The 17,808-nt window shown below is 42.3% G+C and overlaps 1 protein-coding gene across 11 annotated transcripts in view; it reads right to left on the minus strand.

Annotated features, from left to right (window-relative positions):
* The window catches only part of LOC107319900 (contactin-4), a 242,648-nt gene that overhangs the window by 74,566 nt on the left and 150,274 nt on the right, over positions 1–17,808 (minus strand). For all 11 annotated transcript variants that reach the window (XM_085516128.1, XM_015875248.3, XM_015875243.3 and 8 more), the window contains one exon: positions 5,665–5,760. In XM_085516128.1, the coding sequence (XP_085372254.1) occupies positions 5,665–5,760 (96 nt within the window). The remainder of the gene's footprint in view (positions 1–5,664; positions 5,761–17,808) is intronic.

Raw genomic sequence — 17,808 nt, forward strand, 5'->3', positions numbered from 1 at the left:
ATTAAGATAGGAATGAAAGAAGAGAAACTATTCATGCCTCAAAAAGGAAGAAGTGGGGTGGGGTAGTATGGGGGTCTGCTTGGCAAAAGGCAAGAGAACAGCTCTGGGCATTTAGAAGAAGTGCAAGAAGTACATCTTTACAAACCCCTGAGCACAACACACTGGAAGGAACTGCAGAGAAGCAAAGGCTGAACATTTAGGTTAGTGTGGTGAAGTGAGATGGGGACATAAAACACCCCAGGTCACCTGGCATGCAAGAAATAGGGCAGGAGAAGCATCATCATTCCAACAAATACAGAAAAGCAATGTCATTTGTCCGATTCAAATCTTCCATTCCTCTGAGGACATCACCTTAATGGAAATGTGTCCTAAGAGAAGGATCTGGCACTGAGAAGCTGATTTAACACTTATAGGATCGTGTGCTTAGCCCCGCAGCATCCAGCATTTCTCATTGGCATAGATGCTGCACAGCAGGCAGAGCAGGCCAGCACTGATCTGACAGAGCGAAATCATCAGCTGCAGTCAGACTGACATCAGATGGAAACATCCTTGGCCTCTTTGGCTGTTCTTGCTTTAATAGATATATTCTTTTCCTCATTCCATTGTTCTTTCAAGGCTGACTGTTTAAATACTTGTCATAGTTTTAACATCAGCTTTGCTTAATGTTGACTCTAAGGGCAGCAGTGGAGAATATTACCAACAACTCTAACCTGCTCCAGGGGAAGGCCCCCATACATTGCTCTAGTGATAGCATGGAAATGGCTGAAAAACCTATCAGCCCAAACATTTCCAATGGTTGCAGCCATCAAAGTGCCCATCATTGCTTAAAAAAAGAAAGAAAAGGGGGAAAAAAAGATAAAAGGAGAGAAAATGTGAGCAGAAGAGAAGCCAGGCACTAATCATTTCTTTCTGCAGAGCACAGAAGTGGTCTTCTTCACTGTAATCAGTAAAGTGCTTTCTGAAAACATGCCCGGTGTCTACACTTCACTACCTACCATACAGCATGAAAGGCTGAGATTGAGATGAAATCAGAATTGCCATCTCTTCTGTCAAATGCTAAAATTTCGTTAGTTTTACTCGATTAAGTTGTGCAACAGAACTAAAAGTTCTCTCAGCTACCGGGGGAAAAAAAGGCAGGAGAGAGCAGGAAAAACCTGAACACGTCCATTACATGAAAAGATGTGAAAATAACTCTGTCAACGTTTTGGCTCACAGACAGAGACTACACGGGTGTATTTCCAACAGCAGTAATGGCATTTGAACAACTGAACCTTAATAAATCCCCTCCTCTTTGGGGAGATGGACGTCCAGAAGCACATCTACAAGGAGGTTGACAACTTCTCCTCTGGCTTTTGTTTTTGTGTAATAATAACGATGAATACCTTCAAAATCAAGCAGTTCTGTCTAGGGTTTTTCTACAGAAACAAATTATGACACAGAAGGACCTGGGATTTGAGACCAGAACTGGTGCTGGGAGGGGTCTGTTCATGGAGCACCATCTTCAGTGGCCACAGACACATGGGCAGGGGCACAGGGCATCCTGTAGAAACATCAGTGAGTTTATAGAGCACATTCAAGCACTATAGGCATATTTAAGCCATTCTAAGCAGCTACCAGACAATCTGATTTTTCTTCCCATACATTACTGAGATAAATTGAGTGAGGAAAAAAGCAATAGATGTGGTGGTACAGGCTATGAAAAGGCAGACCTCAGAATGCACCGTGCCTCTGGAGAACACAACATTTAAATCGCTAGCAATCCAGAGACGCTTTTTTACATACATTCATTATGCTTGGAAATTTGAGATCTTTTATTCTATGGGATTTTCTTACAAGGGCAGGAAGGCAGATGTCATGAGAGTGTTGTGTGTCCAGATCTTTCATAAAGATAAGAAAATCTAGGGAAGGGGGAAAAAAACTGAAGAAAAGCCCTAAAGCCAAATTCATTTATCTCCCCACAGACAGGGATAAGATGCATTTTAGGGCTGGATTTGCAAGCATGGTCTTCTGCATGTTTATGGATGCGCTACCGATGGCCACATGAAACTTGCACACCTTCCTACAACTTTTGCTTTAGTATCCAGACTCGCAATGGAACACCAAGGATGACAGAAGGTAGCTGAAAACTGTAGTTAAAACATGAACGAACCCTGCCCTGGACATCAAATGAATCCGACAAAAGTTGCAGCTCAGTAACTCAGTTCCCATACACTTTAACAAAATCAGCTATTTGACATAAAAAATATTTTGACCAATATTTTGGAGATTAAGTCAACATTACAGTGACCTCCAGACAATCCCTGGGCTTATTCCCTACAGACGTGTGTTCATAGCCCTGAGAAGCACAAGAGAGGACTTGCTTTACTTTGTGCTATATGCATCTTTTTTGGGTGGGAAGGGGTGAGGGTGTTCTTTTTTCCTTCTCTTATCTTCCCAATAAACGTATATTGCCAATCTTGATTAACAGTGCCATGAAAGATCCAAACCAAAATCCAAACAAAGTAAAAATGCTTTCAGCAACAGCTTTAAAAGTAAACAGCCTGTCTGACATTTCAAAACACTTCACTGTTTCTATATATGCCTAAATGTAATAAAAAGGCTTAATATGGAATGAAACTCTTTGGGCAAACCCAACTTATTTTTTGTATATTTGTTTTCATTTTAGCTAGCAAAGCCTCCAGATCAATTATTCATGCAGCTCTTGGGAAGAGAGGCAGCAGGGAGTATTGATCTAGGAGAGCTTTGAGAATATAAAGCAATATAGCATTGTTTTTATGGCACCCAAATCACACGGCTCATCCCGAGAAATGCTGAGAAACCATATTTAGGGCTCACTGAAACAGACATGAAAACTTTCTGATGTTCCTCTCATTCCCAAAACTGTTTCTGCATGTGATTTAAGCACTTCATAAGCACTGCCAGGTAGAAGTGAATGCTGCTGTAGTGTGCAGCAGCTGCCACTGGGATCCTGGTGTTGATGTAGCCCCATAAGGTCAGGAAAAGTTTTGTGATGTTTCAGAGAAAGTCATCCTCAGCTGCAAGAGAGCTCATTCCCAGAAGGAAACCATGCGGTCAAGTGTACTTCTGCAGTCCTTCCACAAGGGAGATCCATGGTTAGGTGGTTAAACTCTGCGCTTTATCTCGAATAATCTCTGGATCACATACACAGTGAACGCTCACTGAAACCAAACTGGAATTACACGAATACATTTAGGACTCCCAATCATCTTTTCCTGTCTACAGCTTGACCGCTTACACTTCTCCCACTGCTCATCGTGCTGTTAAATGTTCACCTCATGCCATGTTCCCACAGCAATATTTACTCTCACATCATGTTACTGCAGAGGTTCACAGAGTGGTTGACACACGACCATAGTTAAGCTTTGATTAGAAAACAGTGGAAAGAATGAGGGAGAATCTATTTTAGTATAACAACGCGTTTCTAAGACCAAGATGACCAACGACACAGCGGTAGACAAGGAATGATTCTCTTCTAACAGATTTCTATTACTGAATTTGCACAGGTAAGGGCAGCCCTGAGCACTGCAACCTCAGTCACCTCAAAACTGAGGGAAAACTGCATCTGATCCCCCCACACACAGGTGGGATTTTTTCCTATCAGGAGAAAATTGTGCCTGCCCCTCTGGCACCCAGAGGGATAACCTACAATCAGCGCTCAGCAACAGGCCAGGTCTCAGCTTCTTGATCTTTTCTTCCATTCTCCCAAATACACTCAAATAAAGCTACCTCTTATCTTCCAGCTGAACTTGTTCTGCCTGCTCTTCTATTTTTGTTTTTATAAGTAATTTTAAATGCAGAACAGAAACTGCAGTAAAAACATTAAAAAAAAAACCCATAATGTAGAATTCCTCCCCAGACAGTCCTATGCTTCTGTGCTGGTCATAAATGTCCCCAGGCACTTTTGGATGGATGATGAAGTTAACTTTGCTGTCATAATCAAATTCCGAGATAAATAATTGCGTTTCTTCCATCTTAATGCCACTCACACTTTCAACTCGATGCATTACCCCTCACTTCTAACCTGACTGCTGCACCACAATGTTGAGTCATTGCAAAGTTACACTCAGAGGAAGCATGGGGAGGCATGGGCAGGAGCTGATCTCTGCAGCTTTGCTTTGCAAACGCTGCCTCAGACCCCTGGGATGGGAGCTGCCAATGAAACACTGTGATTTTCCGATATGCAGTTCGTTCCCAGAGACATCTGATATTCTCTTATGAAGCTCCATCTGCCCAGAGCTGGAACAGGAGATAGCTGTGGTAATTGTGCAGTAACTGCTAGAGACCAAATAGTTTCCATTACGCTGGGAGACATACAGAGTGTGATGCACACGATTGAAAAGCATTAATGCTGCAGTTGTGACTTCTAAAACTCATCGTTATTTCTAACCTTGGGAGGAAGGAGGAGGAGGAAGGAAAAGAAAATGAAATTATTTCCAGAGAGAAGATTAATTCCTGCAGAACAAGGGTCTCACTCTCAATTACCTGGAACTATTTTGACTTTCCACAAAACACTTCCTAAGCAAACCAGAAAACCACCGTGGGTGTACAGCAGCCCAGCTTGGTTACAACATTGCAATAGTATCAATTTAGACTAATTGTGGATCTGGCTTGATACAATTAAGATAATATACTAGCTGTAATAGAGCAGACGGTAGAACGTGGCCATGTAGGAAGACATCTCCCATCCAAACGACAGAAGGAAATAATTGCCCTTCAGTTTCCTGTCTTTCTGGGCACCAGAAACACGCTCGCCTCCTGTCACCTCCCTGTCACCCTAGGATGCTGCTGGGCAATTCTCATCCAGCTGGTGTGCAAGGATTCAAAGGACAGGCAGATGTCAAAGCATGATTGGAAATTCCTTTAAAAGGGACGCAGAACCGTGAAATATGAAGACTGAAGGACGATGACATGCCAACAATGTACTAAAATCCTCCCAACACAATGGCAGGCTGCAATGGCTGCTTGCTGAGTGCTGGTTGGTTGTCACAGCCTACACGTATCAGCGAGAAAATGCTGTCTTCCAAAGGGTCATGAATACAGAATCCTCACAAACCTCCTTGCTATCAACGCTGATATTTGTGCTATTGGCTCCTGGCAAATAAAGGCATCTGACAGACACCACGTGCCCTCAGAACACATCATTTTAGGGTAGGCACATGTAGCAGCTATTGCTTTACCTCTTCCTTCCATGAAAACTGTAGGAAGAGGAAGGACTGTGTTTCCATATGAGGCCTGGACAACTGCTAAGAGAAGCTGGGCATCCAGGAGAAAAAAAACAGGCAACAAGTGTCCCAGAAATTGTAATAATACTGAGAAGATCATGCACAGTAGTAGCTCTGTCAACAATCTCCAGCCTAGTTTTCAGAAGATACACACGGGTCACATATTAAAAGGCTTCTGGCAGTTCCATAAGGACTCGGCCATGTCTTTCTTCTCCATATGCACATACTGCTCTGCCTCAGCTTGTCTCCTACACACATACTTGGATACAGCACAGCTAAGATCTTTTTCTGCACTCATACCCAACTAAGGATCTCCCAGTTTCTTTGCTCTGTTCTCTGAACCTTCTGAAGCAGATCTTGAGAATGAAAACCTTCCACATTGCCATTGCATCCCCAAAGCAAGAGAAGCAGTCTGCCTTACCTCCAGAGTGTGGTGGTGGTCCACACAGCAGCACCATGCCCTGGCCCTGGCGAACAGACACTGTGCTTCTTACTCTGGTCTTGAAGTTCTCGAGATCTGTAAAGAGAAATAACTCAAATAAAGGCAACCGCTTATTTTTTTCCTAACAGGAAGGACAGAAGGTTTATTAGGATTCTGCTGCATGACAAGGAAACAAAGTGAGCATCAGCTTGCATCAGAGGTTGATGTGTGGAACTGGGTGGGCTACAGAGCAGCAGCAGCCTGCTGCTAAAGTAGCAAAAGGATCAGCAAATGTACCCAAAGCTGAAGGATGGGAAGAGGACAAAGTGCCGATTTACTCAGGGCAAAAGAAATGTCTGGAGAAAACTCCAGCAACCCGTAATGCTGCCAGAAAGTTCTTATACATTTAAGAAGAATTACTGCCTTAACCCAGTTCTGTTTCCCCGCAGGAAACTTGTTACTCATGCCCTTGCAACCCATGTGCAGAAACCCTTCCTTTCCCATAAGGAAGTCTCTCATTAATAACTATGTTAGCCACACGGTGCTTTAATTAAATTCCATTCCTCCTTCCACCTCTCTCCCTTTACTCTCCTCAGGGGCCACGTGCTGCAGAAAAGCAGCTCCCTCTTGTCTTGCTAGCTGAATTCAAGAGCCTTGCTATGAGGTGATGCTGCACGAGCCCAGCACCAGGCACTGAGCAGCACCACTGGCTGCTGTGGGAGCACAACACACTGAGTTGCTTCAGCAGCCTCTTAAGAGTCCCTTGCATTTCAATTTCCATTTCTTCAGCTCTCAGTGCAGCTCAGCCATGGTTTGGTGATTGCAAACCTGTTGTCAGTGCAGTTGGGAACTAGAAGAAACACGAGCGATAAATATTTAACAGCAAGAATTAGCAGGAACATCATTCAAATGTTAAAAGGGCAAAAGAAATTAAGCCTTGATTTTTATCCCCTGATGAAAACGGTCTTTTGGAAGCACTACTGTGCATACGTAAGAAAAGAAATTGGAAGAAATGACTGCTTCATTTCAGACAGATGAACATGCAGGTGGTCACCTTGGAGCAGTGTGAGCTGGAGCTGAGGATGCCACTGTGGTACCCAGTGAAACCACAGCCCCTCCTGCCCTCCCGACAGCAGATCTTGATAAATACTGTGTGATTTTAAAGAGATGCTGCATGCAAAAAAAACTCACAATTATTTGTAAAAACAGAGACAGTCTGAGCTAAACAGTTACTGGCCTGCCTACATTCTGCTCCAGCTCACAGACAGAACCGAACTAAGGTTGTTCTGTCATTTACACCAGCCACCTCTGCTGGAAAATCAAACAACCTTGTGGGCATGGTGGGATGGGTTGGTGGTTGGGCTGCATGATCATAGATCTTTTCCAACTTTAATGACTCTGTGATTCTAGGATTTTTTTGAACTTGGGCAAAATGGGTGCACACAAAAGGTTCAAAATGTGGTTTGAGTTTAAAATTGATCCAAATTTAATCTGGGTGCCAATTTAGCAGCAAGTTTGCATGTGTTTGTTCAAGCTCGGTAGAGAGATATAGACACAGAGATCCTCACAAAGACTCAAGGTCACATGTAGTAGAATAAAGTCATTTCTGATATAATCTACAAATATGGAAGAAAACAAAAGAATACTTTCAAAGTCTTAAATAACATATAATAAGGAAGATTCTTTGTGTGGTTATGCAGTCTATATATGTCTTATATATATTAGAACTTACTCTGCCTTTGCACAATTATGCCACATGCATATACATCCATACATATATATACAGACAGAACATTTCAGAGCTTGCACTGAACTCTGTTTTCAGTTCTGAGTTCTACAACAGTCACACACAGGCCTGCTTTAGAAGGTAAGAAAGAGCAATTGCATCAGCTCTCAGTCTGCATGGTTAAGCCCACTTGAAAACAGCTCCAGGGAATGCTTCAGTTAATCACCAGGGAGGGAATGGGAGAGGCCTTTCATTACCAATCATAAGGAACAGCCACCTTGGTGATCCAGCAACTCCTGATTACAACAGTGTGGAGAGAAAAGTACACAATTGTTTAAATGCAGACTTTGTCCTCTAATTTCTTCTGCGGGGAGGAAATAACCCAATTTGCTGACAAAACAGCCATATATTTACGACAGGAAAAGGAAAGGATTGCTACCAAGAGCAATCTGCTTGGATGATCAACAAGGAAACGATGGGAGAATGGTCAAAATCAATGTGAGGCGGCAAACAAAGCAGAGCATTCATCATTACCATTCCCAGTGCAAACTATTGAGTTTTGTAAGTCAATTGTCAATTCTGGAAAGCCTCATGCGTGTTGTTCTTAAAAACAGGCTCTGAGAGAACCAGCAAGATTAAGGTAATTATAAAAAGGCTAATGTCTCATCAAACTGATTGGGCTGATGATTCTGACGCCTTCATACTTTAGATTTATTTGTGCAATACCTAAATAGTAACATGAATTAACAATAATAATATCATTACGTCTTAAAGATGCCATTAATAAGAAGCTTCATGTAATCACCATCTCGCTACACAACCTTTCCTGAGAATTTAGGAGCTGCATCCGTATTGTTGAACAGCTGCAAAGCGTACAAATCAGTGATGAGCTGATTCGAGAGGTTCTTCTGCTCTCACATGCTGTGCCAAATGGGCAAAAATATTTTCTACAAGCTTCTGCTCAAATGGGTGCAAAATACTGCACCAAAATTTGGCACGGCTGAATTCCCTGTGTACAGAGGTCAAACTGCTTGGTTGACACAAGTGAAACTCACTTGCTGGGTACCAGCCCATGGGAAGCTTTCAGGCTGGAGTAGCACTCTAACACTTATTTTCCTGTTTCTGTTGCCTTCTAAAGAAAATACAGTTATCCAGTGCCCTGTCTGGAGGGGGGTGAGCAATCACCCTCAGTACTTGTAACATTAAAAAATCAAAGGGATAGGAAAGCAGGAAAAAGAATAACTCTTGCAGCTGAAGAAGGACACTGTATTCACAGTGTAAACACTGCAGTTGAGTATGTGACCCCAAGAAGCTTTACTCACCACTACATTCTGCCTTGCTCCCACACCCAAGGATTCTGACTAGGATTTTTGTTCTTATATTATTATAAATAAAACAAAGCCCTAAACCAACCATACAAACACACCACAAAAGCCCAGTAGACTGACTGGGACAGCAAGCTCTCAGCACATATTGGAGGACTATGACACTTCCACACTTCCCTCATCACCAACTCTTTCCATTGGAAAGTGCAGGTGAGCAGATGTCACCAACAGACCTGGGAGGGCCACAGGTTTGCTACTGGGACTTGGCAACACAGAATGTAAATAGTCTGAAAATCAACACATTGTGATTAAGTATTTCAAGCTCCCCACAGGGTACTACAAACTCCGTATCAGAAATAAGAAACGTGGTCATTGTAGAGCAGTATGGATGAATGCTAGAGCATTAGTAAACTGAAGGGAGATGACGTGATGAAGCAAAACAATGCCTGGAAAAGATAAGTTGATTAAATGTAAGCGTGCAGGCATCTTTGTAACTTAATTAAAATTTTTAGGGTGGGAATTGCTTCAATTACAGTGATCTATCACAGCCTAGATTAAAAAAGAAAGGAGCCTTAATTTCAATAAAAAATATTTACACATGAAAACAAGCAAAACATGACCAGAATTGAGGACTGCTAACGTGGGTAGAAACCACTTCTGGTCGGAGCCAGGATCCCTGTGTGTGCTTGGGTGAAAATCTGGCCATTCAACAACCCAGATGCTCACGGCACGAGCCAGCATTTGACCATTAAGAAATAGCCTTTTTGTTTGCACGATCAATGTGTATCAGATGCAGGCAGGATGTAAACCTACCCTAACCTAACCTACCCAGCCTGGTCTGGTATTAAATGTGGAGGCTGGCCTCCCTGCCTGCAGGGTAGGGGAAGGGGGGGTTGGAGCTTGATGATGCTTGAGGTCCCTTCCAGCCCAGGCTATGTGATTCTATGATTCTTTTAAGGAAGGATTACAGAAGGTACATCAAAGCCCAAACAAGTCAGCAGGACCAGATTAGCTCACTGCTCTGCAGGTTCTTGGACTGTGACTAGCAGGGAGAAGACCTGCGGTTTTAGTATTTACAAACATTCTCATTTATAGCTCCACTGATTGTTCTATTTTTAAGCTATCTACCCAAGCAGAATATTTAGAGCATTTGCACTCCAGGCCCACTTCACTCCCGTTCTTGACTACAATGTGGAAATAATTCAGCTGCTGAACTCAGCACGCCCTGGGAACAAGAGTGAAACAATGAGGCTTCCCTTAGGAGGCTGTGAGTCTCAGGTCATTGGTGATCTGACAGAGAGATCCCTATTTTTTCTGAAAGCTAAGCTCTGTTTAGCCCTTTCTTTGTTAGCCAGAGGAGTGTTTCCATGGTTTTTCCTTCTTAGGCTATGGATTTATATATTTATTTAATGTGTGGCATAATATTACTAGAATCCAAAATGCTTTCGTAATTATGCAAGCTCCAAAATTAAAGAGAGCCATCTCTCTGCAAGAGGACTGTTTTAAAACAACCGTAGGAAAACAAAAATATTATGGAAAATCACATGAATAGTAAATGATTCCAATTGATTGTGACAGGTGTCTGCATGTCTTTTAGAAAGCTAATTTATCTGACTGTATCCTGTAGAACGAAGCACTGCTGTACATCTCTTTGAATGGCATACTGTCAAAAACCCATACACCATTAGTGAACCCTTTGTCATTACATTTAAGATTTCCTCTTAATGATTAGAAAAGCACTGTCAATGCTGTTTTTATCTATTACTCTTATTCTTGCTGAACTGGGATGAAAACTATTTCTCCTTTAAATATATTCCAGCCAAAACACACATTTAACAATCGCTTCTTTATACATCGCTGAATTTTAATTTCCAAAAGAAAGAGTGACTAATATGCAGGCTTAGAGATGATGCTATGCTTTACTTAAAGTCTATCTCTAGAGATTTCTGTGAAGTAAATTTGATAACACATCAGTGATATCGCTGTAGTGAGTTGATGCTAATAGCAAGTAGCTACCAAAACATAATACCTCTATCTCTACGTCTATCTATATCTTCTAATGTATTATTACTTTTAAAGAGTGAGCTATGCAACCTTAGCAGAGGATGTATAAGATTGACAGAAAAACAAAGGATTGTAGCACAGAATCCCAAAGAAGATGATTGCAAAGGCTTTGATAGAGAAGATACAGGATGTAGACAGAGGTCTCAAAGCTATCAAAACAAACCCTAAGTCCCCAGTAAAGGAAAGCACTGAGAAAAAGAGGGTTTGCATATAACAAAAAAACAAGAACCCAACCAGCATAAAACTTGTATGTTAAACCTTTAATAACAGAGAGTGGAATCAATGAAGTGAGAGCAAGTAATTCGGTAGTATTAACTAGGTTGTGTTAATGATTTCCCACACAAATTGCATGGGTTGTGGTGTTTGGCTCACCACACTGGAGTCTTGGTTATCAGTTGTAGACAAGAAACTTGTGTGGATCAAAAAGCACACCAGAAAATTGAAATAAACTTGTTCACTGTCCGTTTGGGGCCAAAACACCACTCTTCTTAATCACCTTAAGTGCACTCCAGAGAACCACGCACTGAGCTCCTCAACAATAGGAAGTAGGGGAAATAATTCAGTGATGTAGGTAAGGTGTAGTTACTTCTTCATCTATGTGAAACAAACTTGAAACCCATTTATGTACACACACATACAGCCAAGAAACTGAAAGTCAATTTTCAAGCATGACTTTAAGAGGTCTATGAAGCATAATGCAGTTTTCCTTCCCTGGTCCCTTTTATATAATTTTAAGATGATCTCAGCAATCTAAAATTTAGAATGATGTTTAAGGTCATATTTGCTCCTTGAATCTAAGTCAATGGGATATTTTTTTATTAAGGGCCACATGGTACGATGTCAAGGGGATTCAGAACAGGCTGCCAAAGACATCTTGTTTAACAAAACAGCAACCAGAGGAATTAGCTAAATCTTCCTTGTTACAACTGAATAAAGAGCCTTCTACAGAGAGATAGCCTGCATGTACTCTTCCAAACGGTCTTCACCAAACACACAGAGTCACTTTCATATCCTGGATAATATACACAACCAGATGGAAAAGAAGACATTTGCATCACTGCCCATGGAATAATACGACTTCACTGGATGCAGACTATAAATTATGCTAATTTAGCCCATAATAAAGCCTTGAAGATGGGATTCTAGTGCATCTCAATCAATTACAGATCTTAGAGGACACTGGTTTGAAGAAATCACAGCCTGTCTACAAGAAGGCTGGCTGAAAGCACTTTAACTGATGACTAGCACCCACAAAAGCATTAAAGCTTTTTGCTCTTGAAACACTTGACAAGATTTGCCTCTAGATATTTATGGCTCTAATATCTCTAAACACTGTCTCTATAAAACCTGTGCCTGACTTTTTAAAAGCAGGGTTTTATGTCACCCCTTTCAAAAACACACAAAGATTAAGTTCCTCTGTCCATGTCCTTGCCGTTGTGTCAAGACTACACAGCCGGCTCTGTGGTTCAAAATAAAAATCCCTTTGATACAGAGCTTAATAGAATTTTAGTTTAAGAGCTGGTGCTCAAATGAATAATTTTAGAGTCACTGATTTGAGAAAAGGTTTACAAGTCTGGGGATGAAAGCTTCCTAATCTGACCTTTAGAACAGAAATTTCACTGGGATTTGTACTTTACTAGAAAAAACAAGTTTTAGATGTAAACATCTTACCGTTCTGCCAGTCTACCTCCCCTTTGGAAAACAGTTTAGGTTGGGCTTTATTACTGCAGGCAACAAACAAGGTCCTGCCTGAACATCCTTACCAAACAGCACGCTCCAGTTCCACGATTCCCATCATGGAAATGATCCTTTTCACAAGATAAGAAATCTCTCAGATAAACCTCTGCTGCTGTAGGGACACCTGCAGCTGGAGGATCCTCATGGTGAGGTTTGCTCCGAATTTGACTCAGTGATGAGAAGAGACATGTACCTGAAGGACTGGCAAGATAAACCCAAACCCTGTGTCCTCAGGGGAGGCACGTTGCCTCCTGTAAGGGAACAGCTGTGCCAAGGGCCACGCCGGTGTTACAGGAGGGAAAAGCTGGTGTGTCTGGGTGTGCACACTCAGCCTCTCCGATGGCTCCCCAGGACTGTGCACTAGCACTGCCCAGGGACAGCTTCCCATGTTCTCTGAAACCAGACACTGCAGAGACTCATTTAAGAACACAGACCAGCCCCCAGTGAAGTCAAACATCTGCTTAAGTCTGCAGAAGATGAGTAAAACAGCAGGAACCAGCAAGAAAAACAGAACTACATGCGAGCAGCTCTCACGTTCCTCTCTTCCTCCCGAGCTGTCCCCTCTCTGCCTGTCACTCACATTTCTGACCTATGCATATCATCTCTGACTTTGACATCTCTATCTGGATTCTCATATTGAGATGATGTTCAAATCTTGCCAAGCCTTCCTGCCCCCCATCCATCGCGTATGCACTGATTTGTCTATCTGCATGGCTACAATTCCTCCTCTGGCCTTTCCCTTGCATCTCAAAGACTGCGAGAGCTTTTCCTGCAGTGTTACAAATGCCGCTGGCCAAAACACAGCTGCAGAAGCCCTGGATCCTGCACTATGCTGGGCTCCCTCCTCCCTCGTGCCATGTGAGCTGCTCAGCTCCTCAGGGCACACTGCTAGCCCAGTGCTGTGCTCTGATTCCATCACCTCCCCAAATAGGCAGCAGTGCTTTGCACCTTGTGCCCGCTACTCATCCCACTGGGGAACAGAGGCTCTTATAAATATCTGCAAGGTGTCAACTGTTCTCTACCCAAATCAAATTACTCTTCTCTATGATGCTACCAAAAGAAAAAAAACCACCCAGTTCTCCTTGACTTTGCACTCCTTTTAATAAAACCTCCCCGTTTACTGTCTTCCTACAGGAAACACTTCAAACATTCATTTTGAAGGAAACCTTTTGCTTGATTCAAAACGCTGAGGACTTCAAAAATGTGATTTTATTACTTTAATCTTGAAAAGCTGGGCAGACATTTCCCTTAGGGGTGACTTGAACAGAATGAGTTTACTCCTAGATTTTTGAATTTTTTTATTTTTTTTTTTTACTTTTAGCAAAAATAGTGCATTATTCACAAACTCTTCCAGCACAGACAACTGTGCAGCAGCCACATAGCAGGACTTACACCTGCAGCAGGAGATGCTGCAAAGCCCTCTCACAGTTGGTAACTGAGCACTAATGCAGCAGATACCCCAGGTGTTCCCCACTGGCACACACTGTACAGTGCTTCTTCCTTTGTGCAGCTGGATGAAAGCGAAGGCAGACCCCCAAATAATCCAAAACAATATGCCTCAAGCTTGGATTTTCCCTTTACTCGACAGAAACACAAATGAGAAACAACCCACTGAGATCCTGGTCTTAAAGGTTACCCAGTTGCTCAGCTTGCCTCTAAAAAGGTCCTACACTGTACTAGACAAGTACTAGTGTGACGTTATGCCAAAATTAAACTCCAATAACATCTACATAACTATTATATAGCTCATACTCTTTGATTTAGGAAATAAAAAACTCTGAAAGCTGTTCTTGCAAATACAGTCCCACTCTGCAGATTAACACAACTGCTGGGGATGTTAATACTCACAGCTCCCTGCTCTCATGGATTATTTGCATTCTAATTTCAGCCTTCCAAGAATAGGCCATGAGGCTGATAGCATCCACTGGTTCTGCAATGAACTGAAGGGGCCATGACCTGGAGCCACCCTGCTGGTATCACAGGAACCCTGAGAGATGCTCAGGAGTGAGAGCCTGGGGGATTTGGTTGATAAATGGAGCAGCATCAGATACTGCACAAAGCCAAGGGGAAAAAAGGAAGACTACATCCTCATCTCCCCTCAGGCTTGCTGTGGGATCTCTGTGCTTTTATTTATGATCCATCGAGCCTATAAAAACAATGATGGCAACTTAAAACGTGAGAAGTCAATGTGAACAGTTAAGCCTAAGGTCAACAGATCTCCATCTGTAGAGATATCTACTGGATTTTAAACCTTTGGAATACTTACTCTTTTATTCAGAACAACAGAGAAAATGAGAATTCTCTTCATCCCACCATCCAGACCCAGTTGGAATTTTTCACAGCACCTCGGCATGATTTAACAATCTCCTCAGAACCAGAGAGAGACAACAGAGCTTTCTGCAAGGAAATCTTTCCATCACTGGACCACATCAAACAGAGATCAGCGTGGTCCAGGTCAGCATCCAGTCTAACCAAAAATGACACCTACATTTGGGCCTTAAATATCCAGCCCTCAATTATCTGAAAAAAAATACGAGCTTTGAATATATTATATTATTTATTTTATGTGTCAAAGGTTAAATGAATAAACATCAAGAGGAACAGAACAGACCTACTGCCTGTGCCTTGCCACCCCATACCTTTCCAAAGCAGAGGTGAGCCCACAGCTGTGGCCCACCTGAAACCAAAAGCTCATGGACAGGTGTCCCCAATGAACACGCTGCCACTGCCTTAAGTAGCCATATATTTGTTCTATTTATAACCTTTGGGTGGAAACAGAGCAGAGAGAAATCCTCTATTCTATGTTAAGGAGCCTGCTACCGCAGATGAAAGTAAAGTAGGTTATATAGCTATCCTCTGTTACGTACTCCCTGTTGGTCCTATTCATCAAAAAGAGAATAAACCCAAAAAAGAAAACCTTACGTCTGGCTTAACCCAGTTTTCTGTCCCACCAGAGACTGTGAGGCAAAGGTGCGGAGGTGGCAGCTATGCTTTGCTCAGCTGAGTTCACGTTTTAGCACAGGACATAAACATTCGTGCATGGGTAGAAATTCCAATTGATTTGCTTATTTCCTTGTTAAAGAGCACCCTGTGTCACATCAAGCCCAACCCTGGGAGCCCCTTGTAGTACCAATCTCTAATATGGGATACAACTTTTGTTAATATAAATAACACTTTTTCTTGAAACAATATTGCATGAGGAATCAAGGACTATTTACCTAAATACAGGAAGAGACATTCTTGAATCAAATTTGTCATAACTAGCCCCAAGTGCTATTTGATTGCCTAGGTCATCCTAATATTACATCTCCACAGAAATGGGGTGTTTTGCCCATGCTCCTTACAGCTCCACCTGTAAGGGTGCACATCAGATGATGGGGTGGATTTGAAGGCAAGGCTGCAAACCAGCAGGGCAACACATGAGCCAGGAGCAGATGCTGGCAACCCATGTACTGCCTGATGCTGGAGAAAGCACCACCCAGCCCCATCCTCATCCACTTCCAGGAGCTTTAAAACACATCATCTTTTCTCAACATCCAGACATCAGTAATGACTGCGGAAATGATTTAATTCGGGTGCCAAATGCCTCGTTCAGCAGAACAGAAGTGCATTAATTCATTGATCAATCACTGTGATTGTTGCGGTGCGTGTTTGTTTAGCCAGGAAAACGCAGATACTCGGGTGCTGTTCTGAAAATGTTTTCCTTATTAATTGTTCTTGAAAGAATTACTTCATTGATCATTTAATCTTCAAAAAGAAAATGAATGCACTTCAGGGCAATAAGAGGGTACAACAGTAAAGAATTTGAGCAGCAATTATAATTTGTTTCTTAGCAACTAATAGCAAAAATTATGGGACTTGCTCGGGTGCAAGATAGAACAGGAATCATTCCAGCAATGGGAATAGGGATAAAAGTTCTTTTCAGTGTAATGCTGGGAGTCATTTTCTTTTTCTACCATCATAGCAAGATTATTTTGGGACGGCAGGTCAGAGCCCCAAAGTATTCTCATTACAACCGCATTATTATTGTATTTTCTGCAACCATTTGCACCGCACGGTGCTGAGCTCTATCTGCTAATTCATGCATAACAATTATTTCCGCACAAACACTTCTATAAAACAAATCCCTTTAATGAAGTGTGGGGAGGAACAGTTTGCAGAAACAATAGTTTGATTCCCCGCAGTTAAGGATACACTGCAAATAACAAAGAAGAAAGTTCAAGCTTCTATATGTGGCTCGAACAACTCAATAGCAATTGAAGAGAGGCAGCGCTGAGGCTGCTGCCCCGCTCAGCACCAGAGGCAGCGCCATACCATGCCCTGTATGCAGTGCAAAGCACATTCCAAACACCAAATCTTATCAAACATGAGCTTCAGCAAACTGCCTGTCCTGACCCAGCAAAAGAAGACTCTCAGAAAACGTATTTTAGCCACATTTTCAGACAGGCTGAGAAGCAGTTCCTGGCTGCGCATAACAGTGACTTTCTGTCATCCCAGAAGTGACGCACGGGTGTAAGTTTACTACCTGCATCTACAACTCTTTAGTCTGTGCCCAGGTGGAAAACAGTTCAAATACTTCTGCCGGTACCCAAGTTTGATTGCTGGAATGAACGTCATTATAAAGTGCATCTGCTGTCTGTCTGGGGCAATACAAGATGGTAGAACCAGGAAAGCAAAGCCAGTACAAAGGACTGGCAAACCAGAATCACAGACTAACCAACAAGACACCATTTTTGCATCTCTGAGCTGCAGCATGAGCTGCACTGCTTCCCAGGCATCACTTCCTATTGACTTCAGTGTTATTTCCACAAAGAAAATACAGCAAATAAAACTGTCAAGCCATCCTCACTCCCTCCCCCCCAGAAAAACCCACATAATTTAATCTATTTCAGCTGTGTTTTTTGTATATCAGTTTGGAAAAGCCATGATTAGGATCCACACTCAGAGCTTAAAGCGTTTTCTATTTCCTGAGTGCCTGTATTGGTATAAGCACAGGGTTTAGTGTATCATTATCCATATTCTGCTGCCGTGGCACAGCTGATGCCTCCCTCTCTGAAAAAAACTTTCTATTTCACAGACAACCAGTACCGGGGAGGAAAAAATGTAAATGATACATCACAAGGCGAGTACTAGAAGAAAATATTAGCACTTCCATCGTAATAAGTTTGGAACCTAAATACATATTTCAGAGATTAGATTGCTGACCCCCCTGACCTGCACAGGAGGCTGAATGGCTGCACTGCAGCTTAATCCTCAGTGAAGATACTGGAAGAGTATGATACAGCCCTCACA

This window comes from Coturnix japonica, chromosome 15 (genome assembly GCF_054131305.1).
Source record: "Coturnix japonica strain WE chromosome 15, WE-NBRP24, whole genome shotgun sequence".
Lineage (NCBI taxonomy): Eukaryota > Metazoa > Chordata > Aves > Galliformes > Phasianidae > Coturnix > Coturnix japonica.